This window comes from Oncorhynchus masou, chromosome 6 (assembly GCF_036934945.1).
Source record: "Oncorhynchus masou masou isolate Uvic2021 chromosome 6, UVic_Omas_1.1, whole genome shotgun sequence".
Lineage (NCBI taxonomy): Eukaryota > Metazoa > Chordata > Actinopteri > Salmoniformes > Salmonidae > Oncorhynchus > Oncorhynchus masou.
The window spans coordinates 77456286-77480249 of NC_088217.1; the positions used below are offsets into that span (position 1 = coordinate 77456286).

Genomic DNA, 23964 nt, shown 5'->3' on the forward strand with positions numbered 1-23964 from the left:
AACGAATCAAAATATATTTTATATTTGAGATTCTTCAAAGTAGTCACCCATGCAAGATGGCGCCGACAGAGATGGTCGCCTCACTTCAGGTCCTTCAGGACCTAAGGAAACTATGCAGTAATTTGTTATTTATGTATCATTTCTTACAATGTTAGCCCAGAAAACCTCAAGTGTTATTACATACAGCCGGGAAGAACTATTGGATATAAAAGCGACGTCAACTTACCATCATTACGACCAGGAATACAACTTTCCTGAAGCAGATCCTCTGTTTGGAACTCCACCCTGGACATGGGATCTTATCCCAGAGGCCGACCCAAAACAACATGGTCGCCGCAGGAGAGACTTCTGAGCATATTACTCGCCAATTTCCAACCTCTAGATAACAAGGTGGACGAAGTTGCCTTCCGGAGAGATATCAGAGATTGTAACATTCTCTGTTTCACAGAAACATGTCTCACTCGGGATATGTTGTCAGAGTCGTTACAGCCACCCGGTTTCTTCACGCATCGCGCCGACAGAAACAAACATCTCTCTGGTAAGAAGATGGGCGGGGGTGTATGCCTTATGATTCATGACTCATGGTGTGATCATAACAACATACATAAGAACTCAAGTCCTTTTGTTCACCTGACCTAGAATTCCTTACAATGAAATGCCGACTGCATTATCTACCAAGAGAATTCTCCTTGGTTATAGTCACAGCCGTGTATATCCCCCCAAGCAGACACCTCGACGGCCCTGAAAGAACGTCACTGGACTCTATGTAAACTGGAAACCTTATATCCTAAGGCTGCATTTATTGTAGCTGGGGATTTTAACAAATCTTATCTGAGAACAAGACTTCCTAAATTCTATCAGCATATCGAATGGGCAACACGGGCTGGTAGCATTCTGGACCATTGCTACTCTAACTTCCGTGATGCATACAAAGCCCTCCCTTCAGCAAATCTGAGCATGACTCCATTTTGTTGCTCCCAGCCTATAGACAGAAACAAAAACAGGAAACTCCCATGCTCAGGTCTATCCAACGCTGGTCTGACCAATCGGATTCCATGCTTCAAGATTGCTTCGATCACGTGGACTGGGATATGTTCCGGGTAGCCTCAGACAATTGACGTATACTTTGACTCGGTGAGCGAGTTTATTAGCAAGTGCATCGGTGATGTTGTACTCATGGTGGGAAGGCGACTGGAAACATGACCGAATACAAACAGTGTAGCTATTTCCTCCGCAAGGCAATCAAACAAGCAAAGTGTCAGTATAGAGACAAAGTAGAGTCACAATTCAACGGCTCAAACACAAAACATATGTGGCAGGGTCTACAGTCAATCACAGATTACAAAAAGATAACCAGCCCCGTCGCGGACATCGACGTCTTGCTCCCAGATAAATTAAACAACTTCTTTGCTCGCTTTGAGGACAATACAGTACCACTGACACAGCCCGCTACCAAAGCCTGTGGGCTCCTTCTCCGTGGCCAACATGAGTAAAACATTTAAACATGTTAACCCTAGCAAGGCTGCCGGGCCAGACAGCATCCCTAGCCGCGTCCTCAGTGCATGCGCAGACCAGCTGGCTGGTGTGTTTATGGACATATTCAATCAATCCCTATCCCAGTCTGCTGTGCCCACATGCTTCAAGATGGCCACCATTATTCCTGTTCCCAAGAAAGCCAAGGTAACTGAACTAAATGACTATCGCCCTGTAGCACTCACTTCTGTCATCATGAAGTGCTTTGAGAGACTAGTCAAGGATCATATCCCCTCCACCCTACCTAACACCCTAGACCTACTCCAATTTGCTTACCGCCCCAATAGGTCCACAGACTACGCAATCACCATCACACTGCCCTAAACTATCTGGACAAGAGGAATACCAATGTAAGAATGTTGTTAATTGACTACAGCTCAGCATTTAACACCATAGTACTCTCCAAACTCGTCGTCAAGCTCGAGACCCTGGGTCTCGACCCCGCCCTGTGCAACTGGGTCCTGGTCTTTCTGACGGGCCGCCCCAGGTGGTGAGGGTAGGAAACAACATCTCCACCCTGCTGATCCTCAACACTGGGGCCCCACAAGGGTGCGTTCTCAGCCTTCTCCTGTACTCCCTGTTCACCAATGACTGCGTGGCCATGCACGCCTCCAACTCAATCATCAAGTTTGCAGGCACACTTAACCAGCATGGCTACCACAGCATTCTGTAGCGATACACCATCCCATCTGGTTTGCGCTTAGTGGGACTATGTTTTTCAAACTGACAATGACCAAATACACCTTCAGGCTATGTAAGGGCTATTTGACGAAGAAGGATAGTGATGGAGGGCTACATCAGATGACCTGGCCTTCACAATCACCCAACCTCAACCCAATTGAGATGGTTTGGGATGAGTTGGACTTCAGAGTGAAGGAAAAGCAGCCAAAAACTGCTCATCATATGTGGGAACTCTTTCAATACTATTGGAAAAGCATTCCAGGTGAAGCTGTTTGAGAGATCGCCAAGAGTGTGCAAAGCTGTCATCCAGGCAAAGAAAGGGTGGCTACTTTGAAGAATCTAAAATACAAAATGTATTTTGATTTGTTTAACACCTTTTTGGTTACTACATATTTGCATATGTGTTATTTAATAGTTTTGATGTCTTCACTATTCTACAATGTAGAAAATAGTATAAATAAAGAAAAACCCTTGAATGAGTAGGTGTGTCCAAACTTTTGACTGGTACTTCATATTCTAAGAGCTCTTGTGTATTTATTCAAATAGCTTTTAGGTCTCTTGTGTATATATTCAAATAGCTTGTAGGTCTCTTGTGGTATATAATCTAAGAGTTTGTAGGTGTTTGGCTCCAGTGTTTGGCTCCAAAATGTTGCCGTTTGTGTTTCCACCTCTGAGGCTCAGCCCAAAAAAGCTGTATCTGTGGTACAGTAATTATCACTGCCAGTTGAAAGGTGGGAGTGAGGCAAGAGGGGAAGATGTAACTGAAATAAATGGACTAAGTCACATCCCAGCATTGTTACTGAGATGAAAGTTGGGACCATGCATCAAATCCCACAAGGTCAACCGACCTCATTCCAACACACAGTTCTCCTTTGTTTCCTATGTTTCCATTTCTCTCAGTCCCAGATGAAGGGTGTCAAAAACACGTGTTTCTTAAATGGGTTTTATTATACATGTTTATGATTGAGTATTCAAAAATGCACCACCCCTCCCACACACACACAATTTGAATGAACAAAATGTCAGTCTGTTATCGTTGGGTGGATTGAGTTTACTAAGTCAAGAGAATTACACAACATTTACAGGTCTGTAGGTCTGTACTGTTAATTCTGTAAGGTGTGTGTATGTGTGCGTGTGTGTGTGATTGAAACCAAAGGGTTCATGTCCCCTCCACTACATAGATTTATAATTCTATTCTGCTGTTTCTTTTACACAGAATGAATTAATACATTAACATAATTAGAGAATATTAAAATGATCCTCCTTGAGCACACTAGGCACATAACCGCTCGCTTTCTATCAGTATGAAATAAATGTTTAATGAACAATCACCTGCGCTCTGATTCTATACACTGATCTAATCACAGGCTAGATGTGCAGGAGACAGGAAGAGGGTAAAGGGTAAGGAGCCAATTGGGACAGGCTGTTAGTGTATGTTAGTGTGTCTGAGTGTGTGTGTGTTCAGCCGTCAGCTTTCTTCATGCCCCTCCCCATCAGGCATGCAAACACAGTCAGAACCATCTTGGGTTTCACCTCGACCAGGTCATCAGGCAGAGCGTAGACACGGGCTCCAATCTTCCTGGATACCGTGATAGCGTACCTACAGGAAGACAAAAGGGAAGGGAAAGAGGTCAGTCAGAAGTGAGAGGTTACGGGTTGGGGGTCGAGGTCATTTAGAGTTCAGAGGTTACGGGTCAGGGGTTATTTACTTGGCGTTGTTAAGCTTGTCTGCATCGCTGAGCTCCCCTCTCTTCACCAGCTCCTCTTTGATAGATTTGGGGGCGATGGTGTCTAACAAATCTATCACTGGGAGACTAGTACTGATCAGCTTATCCTGCAGGACACACACACACACATTAAAGCTGTTCACATGAACACAACGTGCACTGCACACTCACACACTCACACACCCACCTTGAAGCTGTTGATCTGTGAGTCCTTGCCTCCCTCTTTGAGCTGAGTGTTGACCCAGTTGATTATGATCTGGTCTCCAATCTTCTCCCCATCTCCTAGATCAGACAACACCTGGAGAGTGTACCTGGGGGGGGGGGGTGATAGAGGGATAGTAAGAGGTGAGAGAGATGTCAAAGTGAAAAGGAAAGGTGTGTGTTTGTACTGTACATACCTCCTCATCAGCTGCCAGACCAGAGCCAATGTGTGCATGGGACTTCCCTCGTTCAGATTCACTCCTCCAATTCCCACCAATGAGAATCGAGCTTTATTCCGACCCAGTTCCACCGCATAGGTACAGTTCTCCAACTACACACACAGACACACCAACACAATGCCTGGAAATCCTCTGTATTTTCATCAACAATATATTGATAAAAGAGAGTCTCTGTGCATGTGTGTGTGTGTGCCAAATATGCCGGATAATGTTGTTGTGGGGGAGGCCAGGGTAGGTGCTCGTTTTGGAAGTGGGCTGCTCATTGGATGACTATGTGGAGCAGGCCTTTGCTGAGAAGCCTGACATAAACTAGGGCAAAGCAATTGGCTAGGTACTCTCTGTTTCAGCTGTCATGGGCAGCCTAGCTGTTTGGAGAACCAGGTGCTTTCTGTGCAACTCATACATCAACATTTGAAATGTTTGGGATCCTTTTTTTTGTCAATTTGATTGGTGGATTCAAGTAAAGTATTTAAAATGTGTGTGTACCTTCTTCATGTTGCTGCCCAGTGCAGAGTATGGAGGTCTGTTGACTTTTTTCCACTCTACAGGGACGTTGACTTTCTCATACAACTGGAGAATCACCACCGCATCACACAGGTCACTGCAACACACACACACACACACACACACACCAATCAACACATGCAAACATCAACACACACACACACCAATCAACACATGCAAACATCAACACACACACACACCAATCAACACATGCAAACATCAACACACACACACACACCAATCAACACATGCAAACATCAACACACACACACCAATCAATACATGCATACATCAACACACACACACCAATCAACACATGCAAACATCAACACACAAACACTAATCAACACATGCAAACATCAACACACACACACCAATCAACACATGCAAACATCAACACACACACAATAATCAACACATGCAAACATCAACACACACACACACCAATCAACACATGCAAACATCAACACACACACACACCAATCAACACATGCAAACATCAACACACACACACCAATCAATACATGCATACATCAACACACACACACCAATCAACACATGCAAACATCAACACACACACACCAATCAACACATGTAAACATCAACACACACACACCAATCAACACATGCAAACATCAACACACACACATGCATACTCTCTCTCTCTGTGTGTGTGTGTGTGTGTGTGTGTGTGTGTGTGTGTGTGTGTGTGTGTGTGTGTGTGTGTGTGTGTGTGTGTGTGTGTGTGTGTGTGTGTGTGGTTACTGTACCAGTAGAGGTGGTTGACATAGGGAGCAACTCCCAGAGAGTTCATCCAGTTCCTGAATGTTTTCTCCTCTCTGGATTCTCCTGTTAGGACAACATTACACATATTACAGTTTGCTGTGTCTTTGTGTGAGAGAGAAAGAGTGTGTGTGTGTGTGTGTGTGTGTGTTTGTATGTGTGTGTGTGTGAAGCTCACCGTCTAAGAGTGCTGTGTCTATGTTGTTGCTGTTAGTCCTCTTCAGGGCCGTGTGTGTGTGTGTGTGTGTGTTGTGTGTGTGTGTGTGTGTGTGTGTGTGTGTGTGTGTGTGTAGCTCACCCTCTATGAGTGCTGTGTCTATGTTGTTGCTGTTAGTCCTCTTCAGGGCCGGGTGTGTGTTGAAGAGGTTGGCTACGAAGGCCAGGTTCAGCTTGCTGTTGCCAGACACCACATCCATAGGAGACACAAACTGTCTGCAGTCCAGACGGGCTGCCTGGCGAAGCATCATCTCTGCCCTGCGTTCGTCGTCACGCTCCTATACACACACACACAAACGAAAACGGCAACACACACACACGCATGAAAACATGAACACGCACATATGAATATACACCCACTTACATTGATGCCGGTCATATCGATGTGGATGGCCATCTCGTCTATGTCCTCTCCTTTAGGTGAGATCTGGTCCAACAGGGTGAAATACGCCCTGGAATCCTACAGTATAATAACAGCATTAATACATAAACAACATATTTTCAGTGTGTGTGTGTGTGTGTGTGTGTGTGTGTGTGTGTGTGCGCGTGAGTGACTGTGTGTGTATGTATTACCTTGATGTCTTGGCTGAAGTTGCTGATTGGTTGGGCCCCAGCGTTGCCTAGGTGATGGTTGACCCAGCGTAGCAACAGTTCTTCAGGAGACAATGACATCAGGTGCTCTAACTCCTCCCCCTCAAACAGCAGGTTAATAAGAGCTGCAAATAAACACAATAAGCCAATCGGCTTGCAGTGTGGTACAGATACACACACACACAAACAGCCAATAGGGTTGCAGGATGTTACAGGTGGGGTCATATAATTGGACATGGGCATAAAGTTCATATGACATTGAAACTAAATTAGACACTCTCTTTGTTTGTGGCTGTGTATGCGTGCATGTGTGTATGTGTTTGACAATGTGTGTGTGTGTGTGTACCTTCGTTGCTGCTGATCTCTATGTCAGCAAACAGTCCTATCTTGATAATCTGCCAAAGCAGCCCCAGCACCAGGTGGGGTTTCCCAGCCATCAGGTCAGGGGCGTCGATGTTGACCACGGTACAGCCGATAGACAACGCAGAGTTTATCGCCAGCATCAGGTTCTCCTAGAGAAGGGAGAGAGAGAGTGAGTTACAGTTTGTTTTGATAAGGGACAATCCAACTTTTCCTGTGTGTGTGTGTGTGTGTGTGTGTGTGTGTGTGTGTGTGTGTGTGTGTGTGTGTGTGTGTGTTTACTCACGGTCATGGTAAAGGTGGTGTGTTTCTTGGTGTTGATGACTCTCTCATCGATGGTGTCAGACTGGGAGAGGTTGATCATTTTACTGCAATGACAAAACAGAGTATATATGATAGCAGTGTGTGTGTGTGTGTGTGTGTGTGTGTGTGTGTGTGTGTGTGTGTGTGTGTGTGTGTGTGTGTGTGTGAGTTACCAGAGCAGGATCCCATCTTTTACTGATTTGAAGAGACTGTCTCCATCAGGGTTCATGGGTAGAAGGTGTTTACAGTCTTCATCTTTGGCCAGAGACTTATTGATCCAGTTCACAAACGCCACCTTCTCCTCATCTAACACACACACACACACACACACACACACACACACACACACACACACACACACACACACACACACACACACACACACACACACACACACACACACACACACACACACACACACACACACACACACTTACATGAACAGGACACACACATAATTCTCTCTCTCTCTCTCTCTCTCTCTCTCTCTCTCTCTCTCTTTCTCTCTTCTCTCTCTCTCTCTCTCTCTCTCTCTCTCTATCTATCTATCTATCTTTCTATCTATCTATCTATCTATCTATCTATCTATCTATCTATCTATCTATCTATCTATCTATCTATCTATCTATCTATCTATCTATCTATCTATCTATCTATCTACCTGAGTAGGAGTGCTGTGTTCCCTCGCTGGAGATTCCTGACAATCCTCCAAAGGATTGTATCCCTTCTCTCCTGGCGATGGTTTTCTTGAACGTCTCACTGAGCTCCTTACTCTTCAGCTCCTGGTAGATCTACAAGACAGGATGGGCCGTGTCTCTGAGTGTGTCTGTGTGAGTGTGTCTGTGTGAGTGTGTCTGTGTGAGTGTATCTGTGTGAGTGTGTCTGTGTGAGTGTGTCTGTGTGAGTGTGTCTGTGTGAATGTGTCTGTGTGAGAGTGTCTGTGTGAATGTGTCTGTGTGAGTGTGTCTGTGTGAATGTGTCCGTATGAGAGTGTCTGTGTAAATGTGTAAATGTGTTTGTGTGAGAGTGTCTGTGTGAGTGTGTCTGTGTGAGTGTGTCTGTGTGAGTGTGTCTGTGTGAGTGTGTCTGTGTGAGTGTGTCTGTGTGAGAGTGTCTGTGTGAGTGTGTCTGTGTGAGTGTGTCTGTGTGAGAGTGTCTGTGTGAGAGTGTCTGTGTGAGTGTGTCTGTGTGAGTGTGTCTGTGTGAGTGTGTCTGTGTGAATGTGTCTGTGTGAGTGTGTCTGTGTGAGTGTGTCTGTGTGAGTGTGTCTGTGTGAGTGTGTATGTGGATTCGTGCCTACGTGTCACCATCTTTACTTCGGTGTATTTTAAATCTTACCGAGACAAACTCTTCAAAGCTGATCTTCCCGTCCTTGTTGGTGTCTCCTGCTACGAAGATCTCCACTATGTCTCTGACTCTGTAGCCTGGCATGGAGAAACTAGCCTCTCTGAACAGCTCCTGCAGCTCAAAGTCACTGACAAAACCACTGTTGTCAGTGTCTGTATGGGAGGAAACACAGACAGGCAGATAGGCAGACAGACAGGCAGACAGACAGGCAGACAGACAGACAGGCAGACAGAGAGAGAGAGAGAGAGAGAGAGAGATAGGTAGGTAGGTAGGCAGGCAGGAAGACAGAATTATGACCAGATGAAGTGCCATGCTCAAGGCCAAAATGGCGGCCCTTTACTTGTTCCCTCCCCTCTTGTCATCTCCGGGTTCAGGATATGAACCAGCAACCGTTTAGCTACTTGTCCCCCTCTCTAACCTCTAGGTTATATATCTCCCACTCTAACCTCTAGGTTACCTCTCTAACCTCTAGGTTATATATTTCCCTCTCTAACCTCTAGGTTACCTATCTCCCACTCTAACCTCTAGGTTACCTATCTCCCACTCTAACCTCTAGGTTACCTATGTCCCTCTCTAACCTCTAGGTTATATATGTCCCTCTCTAACCTCTAGGTTACCTTTCTAACCTCTAGGTTACCTATCTCCCACTCTAACCTCTAGGTTACCTATGTCCCTCTCTAACCTCTAGGTTATATATGTCCCTCTCTAACCTCTAGGTTACCTTTCTAACCTCTAGGTTACCTATCTCCCACTCTAACCTCTAGGTTACCTATCTCCCTCTCTAACCTCTAGGTTACCTATTTCCCTCTCTAACCTCTAGGTTATATATTTCCCTCTCTCACCTCTAGGTTACCCCTCTAACCTCTAGGTTACCTATCTCCCTCTCTAACCTCTAAGTTATATATATCCCTCTCTAACCTCTTGGTTAACTCTCTAACCTCTTGGTTACCTATCTCCCTCTCTAACCTCTAGGTTACCTCTCTAACCTCTAGGTTACCCATCTCCCACTCTAACCTCTAGGTTACCTATCTCCCACTCTAACCTCTAGGTTACCTATGTCCCTCTCTAACCTCTAGGTTATATATCTCACTCTCTAACCTCTAGGTTACCCATCTCCCACTCTAACCTCTAGGTTACCCATCTCCCACTCTAACCTCTAGGTTACCTATCTCCCTCTCTAACCTCTTGGTTAACTATTTCCCTCGCTAACCTCTAGGTTAACTATTTCCCTCTCTAACCTCTAGGTTATATATTTCCCTCTCTAACCTCTAAGTTATATATATCCCTCTCTAACCTCTAGGTTATATATTTCCCTTTCTCACCTCTAGGTTACCTCTCTAACCTCTAGGTTACCTATCTCCCACTCTAACCTCTAGGTTACCCATCTCCCACTCTAACCTCTAGGTTACCTATCTCCCACTCTAACCTCTAGGTTACCTATGTCCCTCTCTAACCTCTAGGTTATATATCTCACTCTCTAACCTCTAGGTTACCCATCTCCCACTCTAACCTCTAGGTTAACAATCTCCCACTATAACCTCTAGGTTACCTATCTCCCTCTCTAACCTCTTGGTTAACTATTTCCCTCTCTAACCTCTAGGTTACCTATCTCCCACTCTAACCTCTAGGTTATATATTTCCCTTTCTCACCTCTAGGTTACCTCTCTAACCTCTAGGTTACCTATCTCCCTCTCTAACCTCTAGGTTATATATCTCCCTCTCTAACCTCTAGGTTACCTATCTCCCTCTCTAACCTCTAGGTTACCTATCTCCCACTCTAACCTCTAGGTTACCTATCTCCCACTCTAACCTCTAGGTTACCTATCTCCCACTCTAACCTCTAGGTTACCTCTCTAACCTCTAGGTTATATATTTCCCTCTCTAACCTCTAGGTTACCTATCTCCCACTCTAACCTCTAGGTTACCTATGTCCCTCTCTAACCTCTAGGTTATATATCTCCCTCTCTAACCTCTAGGTTACCCATCTCCCACTCTAACCTCTAGGTTACCCATCTCCCACTCTAACCTCTAGGTTACCTATCTCCCTCTCTAACCTCTTGGTTAACTATTTCCCTCTCTAACCTCTAGGTTAACTATTTCCCTCTCTAACCTCTAGGTTACCAATTTCCCTCTCTAACCTCTAAGTTATATATGTCCCTCTCTAACCTCTAGGTTATATATTTCCCTTTCTCACCTCTAGGTTACCTCTCTAACCTCTAGGATACCTATCTCCCACTCTAACCTCTAGGTTACCTATCTCCCTCTCTAACCTCTAGGTTATATATCTCCCTCTCTAACCTCTAGGTTACCTATCTCCCACTCTAACCTCTAGGTTACCTATCTCCCTCTCTAACCTCTAGGTTATATATCTCCCTCTCTAACCTCTAGGTTACCTCTCTAACCTCTAGGTTATATATCTCCCTCTCTAACCTTTAGGTTACCTCTCTAACCTCTAGGTTACCTATCTCCCTCTCTAACCTCTAGGTTACCTCTCTAACCTCTAGGTTATATATCTCCCACTCTAACCTCTAGGTTACCTATGTCCCTCTCTAACCTCTAGGTTACCTATCTCCCTCTCTAACCTCTAGGTTAACTATTTCCCTCTCTAACCTCTAGGTTAACTATTTCCCTCTCTAACCTCTAGGTTATATATTTCGCTTTCTCACCTCTAGGTTACCTCTCTAACCTCTAGGTTACCTATCTCCCACTCTAACCTCTAGGTTATATATCTCCCTCTCTAACCTCTAGGTTACCTCTCTAACCTCTAGGTTATATATCTCCCTCTCTAACCTGTAGGTTACCTCTCTAACCTCTAGGTTATATATCTCCCTCTCTAACCTCTAGGTTACCTCTCTAACCTCTAGGTTATATATCTCCCTCTCTAACCTCTAGGTTACCTCTCTAACCTCTAGGTTATATATGTCCCTCTCTAACCTCTAGGTTACCTCTCTAACCTCTAGGTTATATATCTCCCTCTCTAACCTCTAGGTTACCTCTCTAACCTCTAGGTTATATATGTCCCTCTCTAACCTCTAGGTTACCTCTCTAACCTCTAGGTTATATATCTCCCTCTCTAACCTCTAGGTTACCTCTCTAACCTCTAGGTTATATATCTCCCTCTCTAACCTGTAGGTTACCTCTCTAACCTCTAGGTTATATATCTCCCTCTCTAACCTCTAGGTTATATATCTCCCTCTCTAACCTCTAGGTTACCTCTCTAACCTCTAGGTTATATATGTCCCTCTCTAACCTCTAGGTTACCTCTCTAACCTCTAGGTTATATATCTCCCTCTCTAACCTCTAGGTTACCTCTCTAACCTCTAGGTTATATATCTCCCTCTCTAACCTCTAGGTTACCTCTCTAACCTCTAGGTTATATATGTCCCTCTCTAACCTCTAGGTTACCTCTCTAACCTCTAGGTTATATATCTCCCTCTCTAACCTGTAGGTTACCTCTCTAACCTCTAGGTTATATATCTCCCTCTCTAACCTCTAGGTTACCTCTCTAACCTCTAGGTTATATATCTCCCTCTCTAACCTCTAGGTTACCTCTCTAACCTCTAGGTTATATATGTCCCTCTCTAACCTCTAGGTTACCTCTCTAACCTCTAGGTTATATATCTCCCTCTCTAACCTCTAGGTTACCTCTCTAACCTCTAGGTTATATATCTCCCTCTCTAACCTCTAGGTTACCTCTCTAACCTCTAGGTTATATATGTCCCTCTCTAACCTCTAGGTTACCTCTCTAACCTCTAGGTTATATATCTCCCTCTCTAACCTCTAGGTTACCTCTCTAACCTCTAGGTTATATATGTCCCTCTCTAACCTCTAGGTTACCTCTCTAACCTCTAGGTTATATATCTCCCTCTCTAACCTCTAGGTTAACTATTTCCCTCTCTAACCTCTAGGTTATATATTTCCCTTTCTCACCTCTAGGTTACCTCTCTAACCTCTAGGTTACCTATCTCCCACTCTAACCTCTAGGTTACCTTTCTCCCTCTCTAACCTCTAGGTTATATATCTCCCTCTCTAACCTCTAGGTTACCTCTCTAACCTCTAGGTTATATATCTCCCTCTCTAACCTGTAGGTTAACTCTCTAACCTCTAGGTTATATATCTCCCTCTCTAACCTCTAGGTTACCTCTCTAACCTCTAGGTTATATATCTCCCTCTCTAACCTCTAGGTTACCTCTCTAACCTCTAGGTTATATATGTCCCTCTCTAACCTCTAGGTTACCTCTCTAACCTCTAGGTTATATATCTCCCTCTCTAACCTCTAGGTTACCTCTCTAACCTCTAGGTTATATATCTCCCTCTCTAACCTGTAGGTTACCTCTCTAACCTCTAGGTTATATATCTCCCTCTCTAACCTCTAGGTTACCTCTCTAACCTCTAGGTTATATATCTCCCTCTCTAACCTCTAGGTTACCTCTCTAACCTCTAGGTTATATATGTCCCTCTCTAACCTCTAGGTTACCTCTCTAACCTCTAGGTTATATATCTCCCTCTCTAACCTCTAGGTTACCTCTCTAACCTCTAGGTTATATATGTCCCTCTCTAACCTCTAGGTTACCTCTCTAACCTCTAGGTTATATATCTCCCTCTCTAACCTCTAGGTTAACTATTTCCCTCTCTAACCTCTAGGTTATATATTTCCCTTTCTCACCTCTAGGTTACCTCTCTAACCTCTAGGTTACCTATCTCCCACTCTAACCTCTAGGTTACCTTTCTCCCTCTCTAACCTCTAGGTTATATATCTCCCTCTCTAACCTCTAGGTTACCTCTCTAACCTCTAGGTTATATATCTCCCTCTCTAACCTGTAGGTTAACTCTCTAACCTCTAGGTTATATATCTCCCTCTCTAACCTCTAGGTTACCTCTCTAACCTCTAGGTTATATATCTCCCTCTCTAACCTCTAGGTTACCTCTCTAACCTCTAGGTTATATATGTCCCTCTCTAACCTCTAGGTTACCTCTCTAACCTCTAGGTTATATATCTCCCTCTCTAACCTCTAGGTTACCTCTCTAACCTCTAGGTTATATATCTCCCTCTCTAACCTGTAGGTTACCTCTCTAACCTCTAGGTTATATATCTCCCTCTCTAACCTCTAGGTTACCTCTCTAACCTCTAGGTTATATATCTCCCTCTCTAACCTCTAGGTTACCTCTCTAACCTCTAGGTTATATATGTCCCTCTCTAACCTCTAGGTTACCTCTCTAACCTCTAGGTTATATATCTCCCTCTCTAACCTCTAGGTTACCTCTCTAACCTCTAGGTTATATATGTCCCTCTCTAACCTCTAGGTTACCTCTCTAACCTCTAGGTTATATATCTCCCTCTCTAACCTCTAGGTTACCTCTCTAACCTCTAGGTTATATATGTCCCTCTCTAACCTCTAGGTTACCTCTCTAACCTCTAGGTTATATATCTCCCTCTCTAACCTCTAGGTTACCTCTCTAACCTCTAGGTTATATATGTCCCTCTCTAACCTCTAGGTTACCTCTCTAACCTCTAGGTTATATATCTCCCTCTCTAACCTCTAGGTTAACTATTTCCCTCTCTAACCTCTAGGTTATATATTTCCCTTTCTCACCTCTAGGTTACCTCTCTAACCTCTAGGTTACCTATCTCCCACTCTAACCTCTAGGTTACCTTTCTCCCTCTCTAACCTCTAGGTTATATATCTCCCTCTCTAACCTCTAGGTTACCTCTCTAACCTCTAGGTTATATATCTCCCTCTCTAACCTGTAGGTTACCTCTCTAACCTCTAGGTTATATATCTCCCTCTCTAACCTCTAGGTTACCTCTCTAACCTCTAGGTTATATATCTCACTCTCTAACCTCTAGGTTACCTCTCTAACCTCTAGGTTATATATGTCCCTCTCTAACCTCTAGGTTACCTCTCTAACCTCTAGGTTATATATCTCCCTCTCTAACCTCTAGGTTACCTCTCTAACCTCTAGGTTATATATCTCCCTCTCTATCCTGTAGGTTACCTCTCTAACCTCTAGGTTATATATCTCCCTCTCTAACCTCTAGGTTACCTCTCTAACCTCTAGGTTATATATCTCCCTCTCTAACCTCTAGGTTACCTCTCTAACCTCTAGGTTATATATGTCCCTCTCTAACCTCTAGGTTACCTCTCTAACCTCTAGGTTATATATCTCCCTCTCTAACCTCTAGGTTACCTCTCTAACCTCTAGGTTATATATGTCCCTCTCTAACCTCTAGGTTACCTCTCTAACCTCTAGGTTATATATCTCCCTCTCTAACCTCTAGGTTACCTCTCTAACCTCTAGGTTATATATCTCCCTCTCTAACCTCTAGGTTACCTCTCTAACCTCTAGGTTACCTATCTCCCTCTCTAACCTCTAGGTTACCTCTCTAACCTCTAGGTTACCTATCTCCCTCTCTAACCTCTAGGTTACCTCTCTAACCTCTAGGTTATATATCTCCCTCTCTAACCTGTAGGTTACCTCTCTAACCTCTAGGTTATATATCTCCCTCTCTAACCTCTAGGTTACCTCTCTAACCTCTAGGTTATATATCTCCCTCTCTAACCTCTAGGTTACCTCTCTAACCTCTAGGTTATATATGTCCCTCTCTAACCTCTAGGTTACCTCTCTAACCTCTAGGTTATATATCTCCCTCTCTAACCTCTAGGTTACCTCTCTAACCTCTAGGTTATATATGTCCCTCTCTAACCTCTAGGTTACCTCTCTAACCTCTAGGTTACCTATCTCCCACTCTAACCTCTAGGTTACCTTTCTCCCTCTCTAACCTCTAGGTTATATATCTCCCTCTCTAACCTCTAGGTTACCTCTCTAACCTCTAGGTTATATATCTCCCTCTCTAACCTCTAGGTTACCTCTCTAACCTCTAGGTTATATATGTCCCTCTCTAACCTCTAGGTTATATATCTCCCTCTCTAACCTCTAGGTTACCTCTCTAACCTCTAGGTTATATATCTCCCTCTCTAACCTGTAGGTTACCTCTCTAACCTCTAGGTTATATATCTCCCTCTCTAACCTCTAGGTTACCTCTCTAACCTCTAGGTTATATATGTCCCTCTCTAACCTCTAGGTTACCTCTCTAACCTCTAGGTTACCTATCTCCCTCTCTAACCTCTAGGTTACCTCTCTAACCTCTAGGTTATATATGTCCCTCTCTAACCTCTAGGTTACCTCTCTAACCTCTAGGTTATATATCTCCCTCTCTAACCTGTAGGTTACCTCTCTAACCTCTAGGTTATATATCTCCCTCTCTAACCTCTAGGTTACCTCTCTAACCTCTAGGTTATATATCTCCCTCTCTAACCTCTAGGTTACCTCTCTAACCTCTAGGTTATATATGTCCCTCTCTAACCTCTAGGTTACCTCTCTAACCTCTAGGTTATATATCTCCCTCTCTAACCTCTAGGTTACCTCTCTAACCTCTAGGTTATATATGTCCCTCTCTAACCTCTAGGTTACCTCTCTAACCTCTAGGTTACCTATCTCCCACTCTAACCTCTAGGTTACCTTTCTCCCTCTCTAACCTCTAGGTTATATATCTCCCTCTCTAACCTCTAGGTTACCTCTCTAACCTCTAGGTTACCTATCTCTCTCTCTAACCTCTAGGTTACCTCTCTAACCTCTAGGTTACCTATCTCCCTCTCTAACCTCTAGGTTACCTCTCTAACCTCTAGGTTATATATCTCCCTCTCTAACCTGTAGGTTACCTCTCTAACCTCTAGGTTATATATCTCCCTCTCTAACCTCTAGGTTACCTCTCTAACCTCTAGGTTATATATCTCCCTCTCTAACCTCTAGGTTACCTCTCTAACCTCTAGGTTATATATGTCCCTCTCTAACCTCTAGGTTACCTCTCTAACCTCTAGGTTATATATCTCCCTCTCTAACCTCTAGGTTACCTCTCTAACCTCTAGGTTATATATGTCCCTCTCTAACCTCTAGGTTACCTCTCTAACCTCTAGGTTATATATCTCCCACTCTAACCTCTAGGTTACCTTTCTCCCTCTCTAACCTCTAGGTTATATATCTCCCTCTCTAACCTCTAGGTTACCTCTCTAACCTCTAGGTTATATATCTCCCTCTCTAACCTCTAGGTTACCTCTCTAACCTCTAGGTTATATATGTCCCTCTCTAACCTCTAGGTTACCTCTCTAACCTCTAGGTTATATATTTCCCTTTCTCACCTCTAGGTTACCTCTCTAACCTCTAGGTTACCTATCTCCCACTCTAACCTCTAGGTTACCTTTCTCCCTCTCTAACCTCTAGGTTATATATCTCCCTCTCTAACCTCTAGGTTACCTCTCTAACCTCTAGGTTATATATCTCCCTCTCTAACCTGTAGGTTAACTCTCTAACCTCTAGGTTATATATCTCCCTCTCTAACCTCTAGGTTACCTCTCTAACCTCTAGGTTATATATCTCCCTCTCTAACCTCTAGGTTACCTCTCTAACCTCTAGGTTATATATGTCCCTCTCTAACCTCTAGGTTACCTCTCTAACCTCTAGGTTATATATCTCCCTCTCTAACCTCTAGGTTACCTCTCTAACCTCTAGGTTATATATCTCCCTCTCTATCCTGTAGGTTACCTCTCTAACCTCTAGGTTATATATCTCCCTCTCTAACCTCTAGGTTACCTCTCTAACCTCTAGGTTATATATCTCCCTCTCTAACCTCTAGGTTACCTCTCTAACCTCTAGGTTATATATGTCCCTCTCTAACCTCTAGGTTACCTCTCTAACCTCTAGGTTATATATCTCCCTCTCTAACCTCTAGGTTACCTCTCTAACCTCTAGGTTATATATGTCCCTCTCTAACCTCTAGGTTACCTCTCTAACCTCTAGGTTACCTATCTCCCACTCTAACCTCTAGGTTACCTTTCTCCCTCTCTAACCTCTAGGTTATATATCTCCCTCTCTAACCTCTAGGTTACCTCTCTAACCTCTAGGTTATATATCTCCCTCTCTAACCTCTAGGTTACCTCTCTAACCTCTAGGTTATATATGTCCCTCTCTAACCTCTAGGTTACCTCTCTAACCTCTAGGTTATATATCTCCCTCTCTAACCTCTAGGTTACCTCTCTAACCTCTAGGTTATATATCTCCCTCTCTAACCTGTAGGTTACCTCTCTAACCTCTAGGTTATATATCTCCCTCTCTAACCTCTAGGTTACCTCTCTAACCTCTAGGTTATATATCTCCCTCTCTAACCTCTAGGTTACCTCTCTAACCTCTAGGTTATATATGTCCCTCTCTAACCTCTAGGTTACCTCTCTAACCTCTAGGTTATATATCTCCCTCTAACTAACCTCTAACCTCTAGGTTACCTCTCTAACCTCTAGGTTATATATCTCCCTCTCTAACCTCTAGGTTACCTCTCTAACCTCTAGGTTATATATGTCCCTCTCTAACCTCTAGGTTACCTCTCTAACCTCTAGGTTATATATCTCCCTCTCTAACCTCTAGGTTACCTCTCTAACCTCTAGGTTATATATGTCCCTCTCTAACCTCTAGGTTACCTCTCTAACCTCTAGGTTATATATCTCCCTCTCTAACCTCTAGGTTAACTATTTCCCTCTCTAACCTCTAGGTTATATATTTCCCTTTCTCAACCTCTAGGTTACCTCTCTAACCTCTAGGTTATATATCCTATCTCCCTACTCTAACCTCTAGGTTACCTTTCCTCCCTCTCTAACCTCTAGGTTATATATCTCCCTCTCTAACCTCTAGGTTACCTCTCTAACCTCTAGGTTATATATCTCCCTCTCTAACCTCTAGGTTACCTCTCTAACCTCTAGGTTATATATCTCCCTCTCTAACCTCTAGGTTACCTCTCTAACCTCTAGGTTATATATCTCCCTCTCTAACCTCTAGGTTACCTCTCTAACCTCTAGGTTATATATGTCCCTCTCTAACCTCTAGGTTACCTCTCTAACCTCTAGGTTATATATCTCCCTCTCTAACCTCTAGGTTACCTCTCTAACCTCTAGGTTATATATCTCCCTCTCTAACCTCTAGGTTACCTCTCTAACCTCTAGGTTATATATCTCCCCTCTCTAACCTCTAGGTTACCTCTCCCTCTCTAACCTCTAGGTTATATATCTCCCTCTCTAACCTCTAGGTTACCTCTCTAACCTCTAGGTTATATATCTCCCTCTCTAACCTCTAGGTTACCTCTCTAACCTCTAGGTTATATATCTCCCTCTCTAACCTCTCCTAACCTCTAGGTTATATATCTCCCTCTCTAACCTCTAGGTTACCTCTCTAACCTCTAGGTTATATATCTCCCTCTCTAACCTCTAGGTTACCCCTCTCTAACCTCTAGGTTATATATCTCCCTCTCTAACCTCTCTAGGTTACCTCTCCTAACCTCTAGGTTATATATCTCCCTCTCTAACCTCTAGGTTACCTCTCTAACCTCTAGGTTATATATGTCCCTCTCTAACCTCTAGGTTACCTCTCTAACCTCTAGGTTATATATCTCCCTCTCTAACCTCTAGGTTACCTCTCTAACCTCTAGGTTATATATCTCCCTCTCTAACCTCTAGGTTACCTCTCTAACCTCTAGGTTATATATGTCCCTCTCTAACCTCTAGGTTACCTCTCTAACCTCTAGGTTATATATCTCCCTCTCTAACCTCTAGGTTACCTCTCTAACCTCTAGGTTATATATGTCCCTCTCTAACCTCTAGGTTACCTCTCTAACCTCTAGGTTATATATCTCCCTCTCTAACCTCTAGGTTAACTATTTCCCTCTCTAACCTCTAGGTTATATATTTCCCTTTCTCACCTCTAGGTTACCTCTCTAACCTCTAGGTTACCTATCTCCCACTCTAACCTCTAGGTTACCTTTCTCCCTCTCTAACCTCTAGGTTATATATCTCCCTCTCTAACCTCTAGGTTACCTCTCTAACCTCTAGGTTATATATCTCCCTCTCTAACCTGTAGGTTAACTCTCTAACCTCTAGGTTATATATCTCCCTCTCTAACCTCTAGGTTACCTCTCTAACCTCTAGGTTATATATCTCCCTCTCTAACCTCTAGGTTACCTCTCTAACCTCTAGGTTATATATGTCCCTCTCTAACCTCTAGGTTACCTCTCTAACCTCTAGGTTATATATCTCCCTCTCTAACCTCTAGGTTACCTCTCTAACCTCTAGGTTATATATCTCCCTCTCTATCCTGTAGGTTACCTCTCTAACCTCTAGGTTATATATCTCCCTCTCTAACCTCTAGGTTACCTCTCTAACCTCTAGGTTATATATCTCCCTCTCTAACCTCTAGGTTACCTCTCTAACCTCTAGGTTATATATGTCCCTCTCTAACCTCTAGGTTACCTCTCTAACCTCTAGGTTATATATCTCCCTCTCTAACCTCTAGGTTACCTCTCTAACCTCTAGGTTATATATCTCCCTCTCTAACCTCTAGGTTACCTCTCTAACCTCTAGGTTACCTCTCTAACCTCTAGGTTACCTATCTCCCTCTCTAACCTCTAGGTTACCTCTCTAACCTCTAGGTTACCTCTCTAACATATAGGTTACCTATCTCCCTCTCTAACCTCTAGATGATCTAACATCTCCTAATTGGGTCTGATGAACTGCAGTGCACTTACAGAGTCTGTAGAAATCTGATGCTCACTTATCAGGAATGTACTGACTCTAATGATGAGTCATCTGGCAACCACTCAGTTCACCGATGGACCTGGCAACCCCTGACACGTAGAACAAAACCTTTTGTACACCTGAAGTGAAGTCGTAGAACATGTGTGCAGGTCCCTAACACAGAGTGAACTTACCAATAAAAAAAACTTATACTGCTTTATGATTGGTTATAAACCATGACCTGAGTCAGCATTTGCTGCAAGCACTGTGTGTGTGTGTTTGTGTGTGTGTGTGTGTGTGTGTGTGTGTGTGTGTGTGTGTGTGTGTGTGTGTGTGTGTGTGTGTGTGTGTGTGTGTGACTAACCGATCCTGTTGAAAGCCTCTCGGAGCTCCTCCAGGTCCTCTCGTGATATCTGGGTCACCTTGTTCGCCATACTGGACAGTCTATCTAGATTACCTGATACACACACACACACAGTCAATTTATCATCACAATAAAGGGAAATATTTGTAATAGAAACGCGAGGTACAGATGCAGAACAAACTTGACTTCTAAACTGACAAAGAGGCAACATGCTTCCATTGTGACCTCATGCTTCCATTGTGATTTCATGCTTCCATTGTGATCTCATACTTCCATTGTGACCTCATGCTTCCATTGTAATCTCATGCTTCCATTGTGACCTCATGCTTCCATTGTGACCTCATGCTTCCATTGACCTGCCAGTGTAATGAGCAATAATCTACCCATTCTAACAGTGATAAGTGTGCTACCACAGGCTGCAGAGAATACAGAGACAACGAGAATAAGGAGAGAATGAAGATAAGACTATCTACAATCTAGAATCTAATCTATATAATGAACCATACGATCTAAGCCCCAGAAGGTAAGGGTCTATATGTTTAAACTCTCAAAAACGACATGATACAGTTCTGTATGATGATATTATTATTGAAAATAGTTGTGTGGTTATTGATTAACTAGAGGGAGAGATACGAGTACAATAAGGACATGTGTTGTGTCATGGAACGGCCTCAATATATACTGAGTGTACAAAACATTAGAAACACCAGCTCTTTCCATGACATAGACTGACCAGGTAAATCCAGGTGAAAGCTATGAACCCTTATTGATGTCACTTCAATCAGTGTAGATGAAGGGGAGGAGACAGGTTAAGGAAGGATTTTTAAGTCTTGAGACAATTAACACATGGATTGTGTGTGTGTGCCATTCAGAGGGTGATTGGGCAAGACAAAACATTGAAGTGCCTTTGAACAGGGTATGGTAGTAGGTGCCAGGCGCACCGGTTTGAGTGTGTCAAGAACTGCAACGCTGGTGGGATTTTCACGCTCAACAGTGTGCTTTTGACACCTTGTAGAGTCCATGGCCCGTCCAACTGAGGCTGTTCTGAGGGCTCACTCAGCGTAGACTCCATATATGGCCGTGACTTTGATCCCACAGCTCTGTACTGTTCCATTCAAGTTTAGTCAATCCAGGAAATGAATTTGATATCGGATGCACATTTTTGAATTTGAATTGACTGAATTGAAAATGAATGGACCCACACCCTGCTGCCTTGTGTAAATTTTACACACTCCTCGCCCCTCCCCCACCACACACCCTGACAGCTCCCCTCGCTGACCCTCCACACACCTGATCCCCGGGGGCTCACACCCCAGAACACACCTTCAGAAAAGCCTGGTTCTGTTCTGGACGAGAGGGGTCACGGTCTCTCTGCTCCCCGCGTTCAGTCACTCCTGGCTGAGTAGAGCAGGTCTGCCGACTGGCCTGACAGAGGCTAGGAGTTGTTCAGCTGCGCTGAGTAGAGAACAGGAGTTTTATTATTTTACAGCCATCTCCACATGATCAGCTGTGGAGATAACTGCGGTGTCGTGAGCTGATATGTTCATTATTATGTGGTGTCCTTCATAACTAAATGACATTATTAAAAGATATATACAGATGAATGATAGCAGTAGCCAGTTACTTAGCAAGAAATTGACTAACTAAGTTTTTATTTTACCTTTATTTAACTAGGCAAGTAATTTAAGAACAAATTCTTAATTTCAATGACGGCCTAGGAAACAGTGGGTTAACTGCCTGTTCAGGGACAGAACAACAGATTTGTAACTTGTCAGCTCAGGGATTTGAACTTGCAACCTTCCAGTTACTAGTCCAACGCTCTAACCACTGCAACAAGTATATTACAGAACTTAAACACTATTGGCTGAGACAGGTTCTGCATGACAAATTCTGCTATATTTTTTCATCCCGCCAGCTACTTAGAAGACTTTGGTGAGCCATTGCGGCCCTAGACTCAGTGGCGGTTCTAGACCATTTCAACTGGGGGGGGGCAAGCTGGAGCCAGTTGTACTGTTAGAGGGGCCAGTTACATTAGATGTTATTGTTGTCATCATTTTCTTCACTGCATTGCAGACATTAGCAGGCAAAAGACCATGTTCATAATCATCATCGTCACTGTCTAATAACGGATGTAAAAGAAGAACGATAGCAAAACAAATTATCATTTGGTGCCAAGTAGTGATCAATCAGTCTTCCTCCTTTGATATACAGTAAGTGTCAGAAAGCACCACATAGGCTACTGTATTTGTGTAGTAAATAGTAGCCAAAACAGGAAACTGAAGACTTACCGTGAAGAGAGGATCAGACAGGGCTGGAGAAGCTTGGTAGAGGTTTCGAGGTGGTCAGGTGTCTTCTTGCTCGCTGTCTTGACCGAAGCAGCGGAGGACTAGAGACCTTCGGCCCATTGAACTCTGGGATGGGCGTGGTCCTCCAGAGACTCCAGCCTGGGAGTTAGCAATTAACCCTTTAGCTGTGTCATCGGTTTCTTTCACCACACACCGGCATGCACGAACGCACACACGCATGCACTCACACATTGCAAAGAGATGGAAGAGGGAGAGGTGTGTGTTGGCTACAGGTGTGTTGGGTTTCTAACAGCCATGTTTAATAAATGAGAACTCTAGCTGTTCATACCCCTCCACACTCACACACACATTCCTTTCTACTTTGCCAGACAATACAGTGAAACTTGATGCAAGGAGAAAACAGCACTTTATTACAAAAACTCACTGCTTTACTGTAACAACCCACTGCTTTACTGTAACACCCCACTGCTTTACTGTAACAACCCACTGCTTTACTGTAACAACCCACTGCTTTACTGTAACAACCCACTGCTTTACTGTAACAACCCACTGCTTTACTGTAACACCCCACTGCTTTACTGTAACAACCCACTGCTTTACTGTAACAACCCACTGCTTTACTGTAACAACCCACTGCTTTACTGTAACAACCCACTGTATTACTGTAACAACCCACTGCTTTACTGTAACAACCCACTGTATTACTGTAACAACCCACTGCTTTACTGCCACAGAAATGCTTCACCTTGGTAGTGACACACAGATAGAGCCACATAGAGAAATGCTGAATTTATTGACTTTTCAAACAACAGCTAGCTGAACTGCTATGGTTACTGAGAATCCAAATACTCCTTATGACTGGCAAAGTTGCCCAAACCTTTATTTGTCTTTGGTCACCCAGTAACTTAGTCCTCCAGTACTGCAGTAAAGAGCTTACTGTCTGTCACTCACCAGCCTGCTGAGAGGTTTAGGACCCGGCCTGCAGGATAACAGGGATCCAGCCTCACCCTCTCCTCTCTTCAGAAACACACAAGTCCCACTCTCTCCCTGAACCAAATAACACACGTCTCTATACGTTGTCTCGACACACACCGACCTCAGTAGTCTGTCTACCTCTAAAACAGACCTTCAGGACATCTCTTCCTCAGCTCTGCTCTCCGACATCTGATCAGCCCAGTCTCACACCGGGCCTCTCTG

At 43.7% G+C, this 23964-nt stretch overlaps 1 protein-coding gene across 3 annotated transcripts; it reads right to left on the reverse strand.

Annotated features, from left to right (window-relative positions):
* Positions 1 to 3143: 3143 nt before the first annotated feature.
* Positions 3144 to 22860, reverse strand: LOC135542702 (plastin-1-like). Of its 3 annotated transcripts, none has more exons than XM_064969835.1 (17): positions 22750 to 22860; positions 21785 to 21916; positions 20462 to 20554; positions 8477 to 8637; positions 7800 to 7929; positions 7312 to 7444; positions 7122 to 7203; positions 6822 to 6987; positions 6458 to 6600; positions 6249 to 6344; positions 5967 to 6162; positions 5656 to 5734; positions 4868 to 4982; positions 4340 to 4473; positions 4129 to 4252; positions 3924 to 4048; positions 3144 to 3814 (listed from the first exon to the last, which is right to left on the reverse strand). In XM_064969835.1, the coding sequence occupies exons 3-17, from the start codon at positions 20529 to 20531 to the stop codon at positions 3676 to 3678; spliced, it is 1893 nt and encodes a 630-aa protein (XP_064825907.1). In that variant the 5' UTR covers positions 20532 to 20554; positions 21785 to 21916; positions 22750 to 22860; the 3' UTR covers positions 3144 to 3675. The 3 variants fall into 3 exon arrangements, with proteins under 3 accessions (XP_064825907.1, XP_064825908.1, XP_064825909.1); XM_064969836.1 differs by having other exon boundaries at positions 21752 to 21916; XM_064969837.1 differs by having other exon boundaries at positions 21785 to 21911; positions 22750 to 22855.
* Positions 22861 to 23964: the final 1104 nt, after the last annotated feature.

Excerpts from the sequence above, each read along its gene's own strand:
- LOC135542702 (XM_064969835.1), bottom strand. The coding sequence starts at position 20,531 with ATGGCGAACAAGGTGACCCAGATATCACGAGAGGACCTGGAGGAGCTC. Across the intron at positions 7,930-8,476 it reads GCTTTGAAGAGTTTGTCTCG|ATCTACCAGGAGCTGAAGAG; the intron begins GTAAGATTTAAA and ends CCTGTCTTGTAG. Across the intron at positions 5,735-5,966 it reads AGACACAGCACTCATAGAGG|GAGAATCCAGAGAGGAGAAA; the intron begins GTGAGCTACACA and ends TTGTCCTAACAG.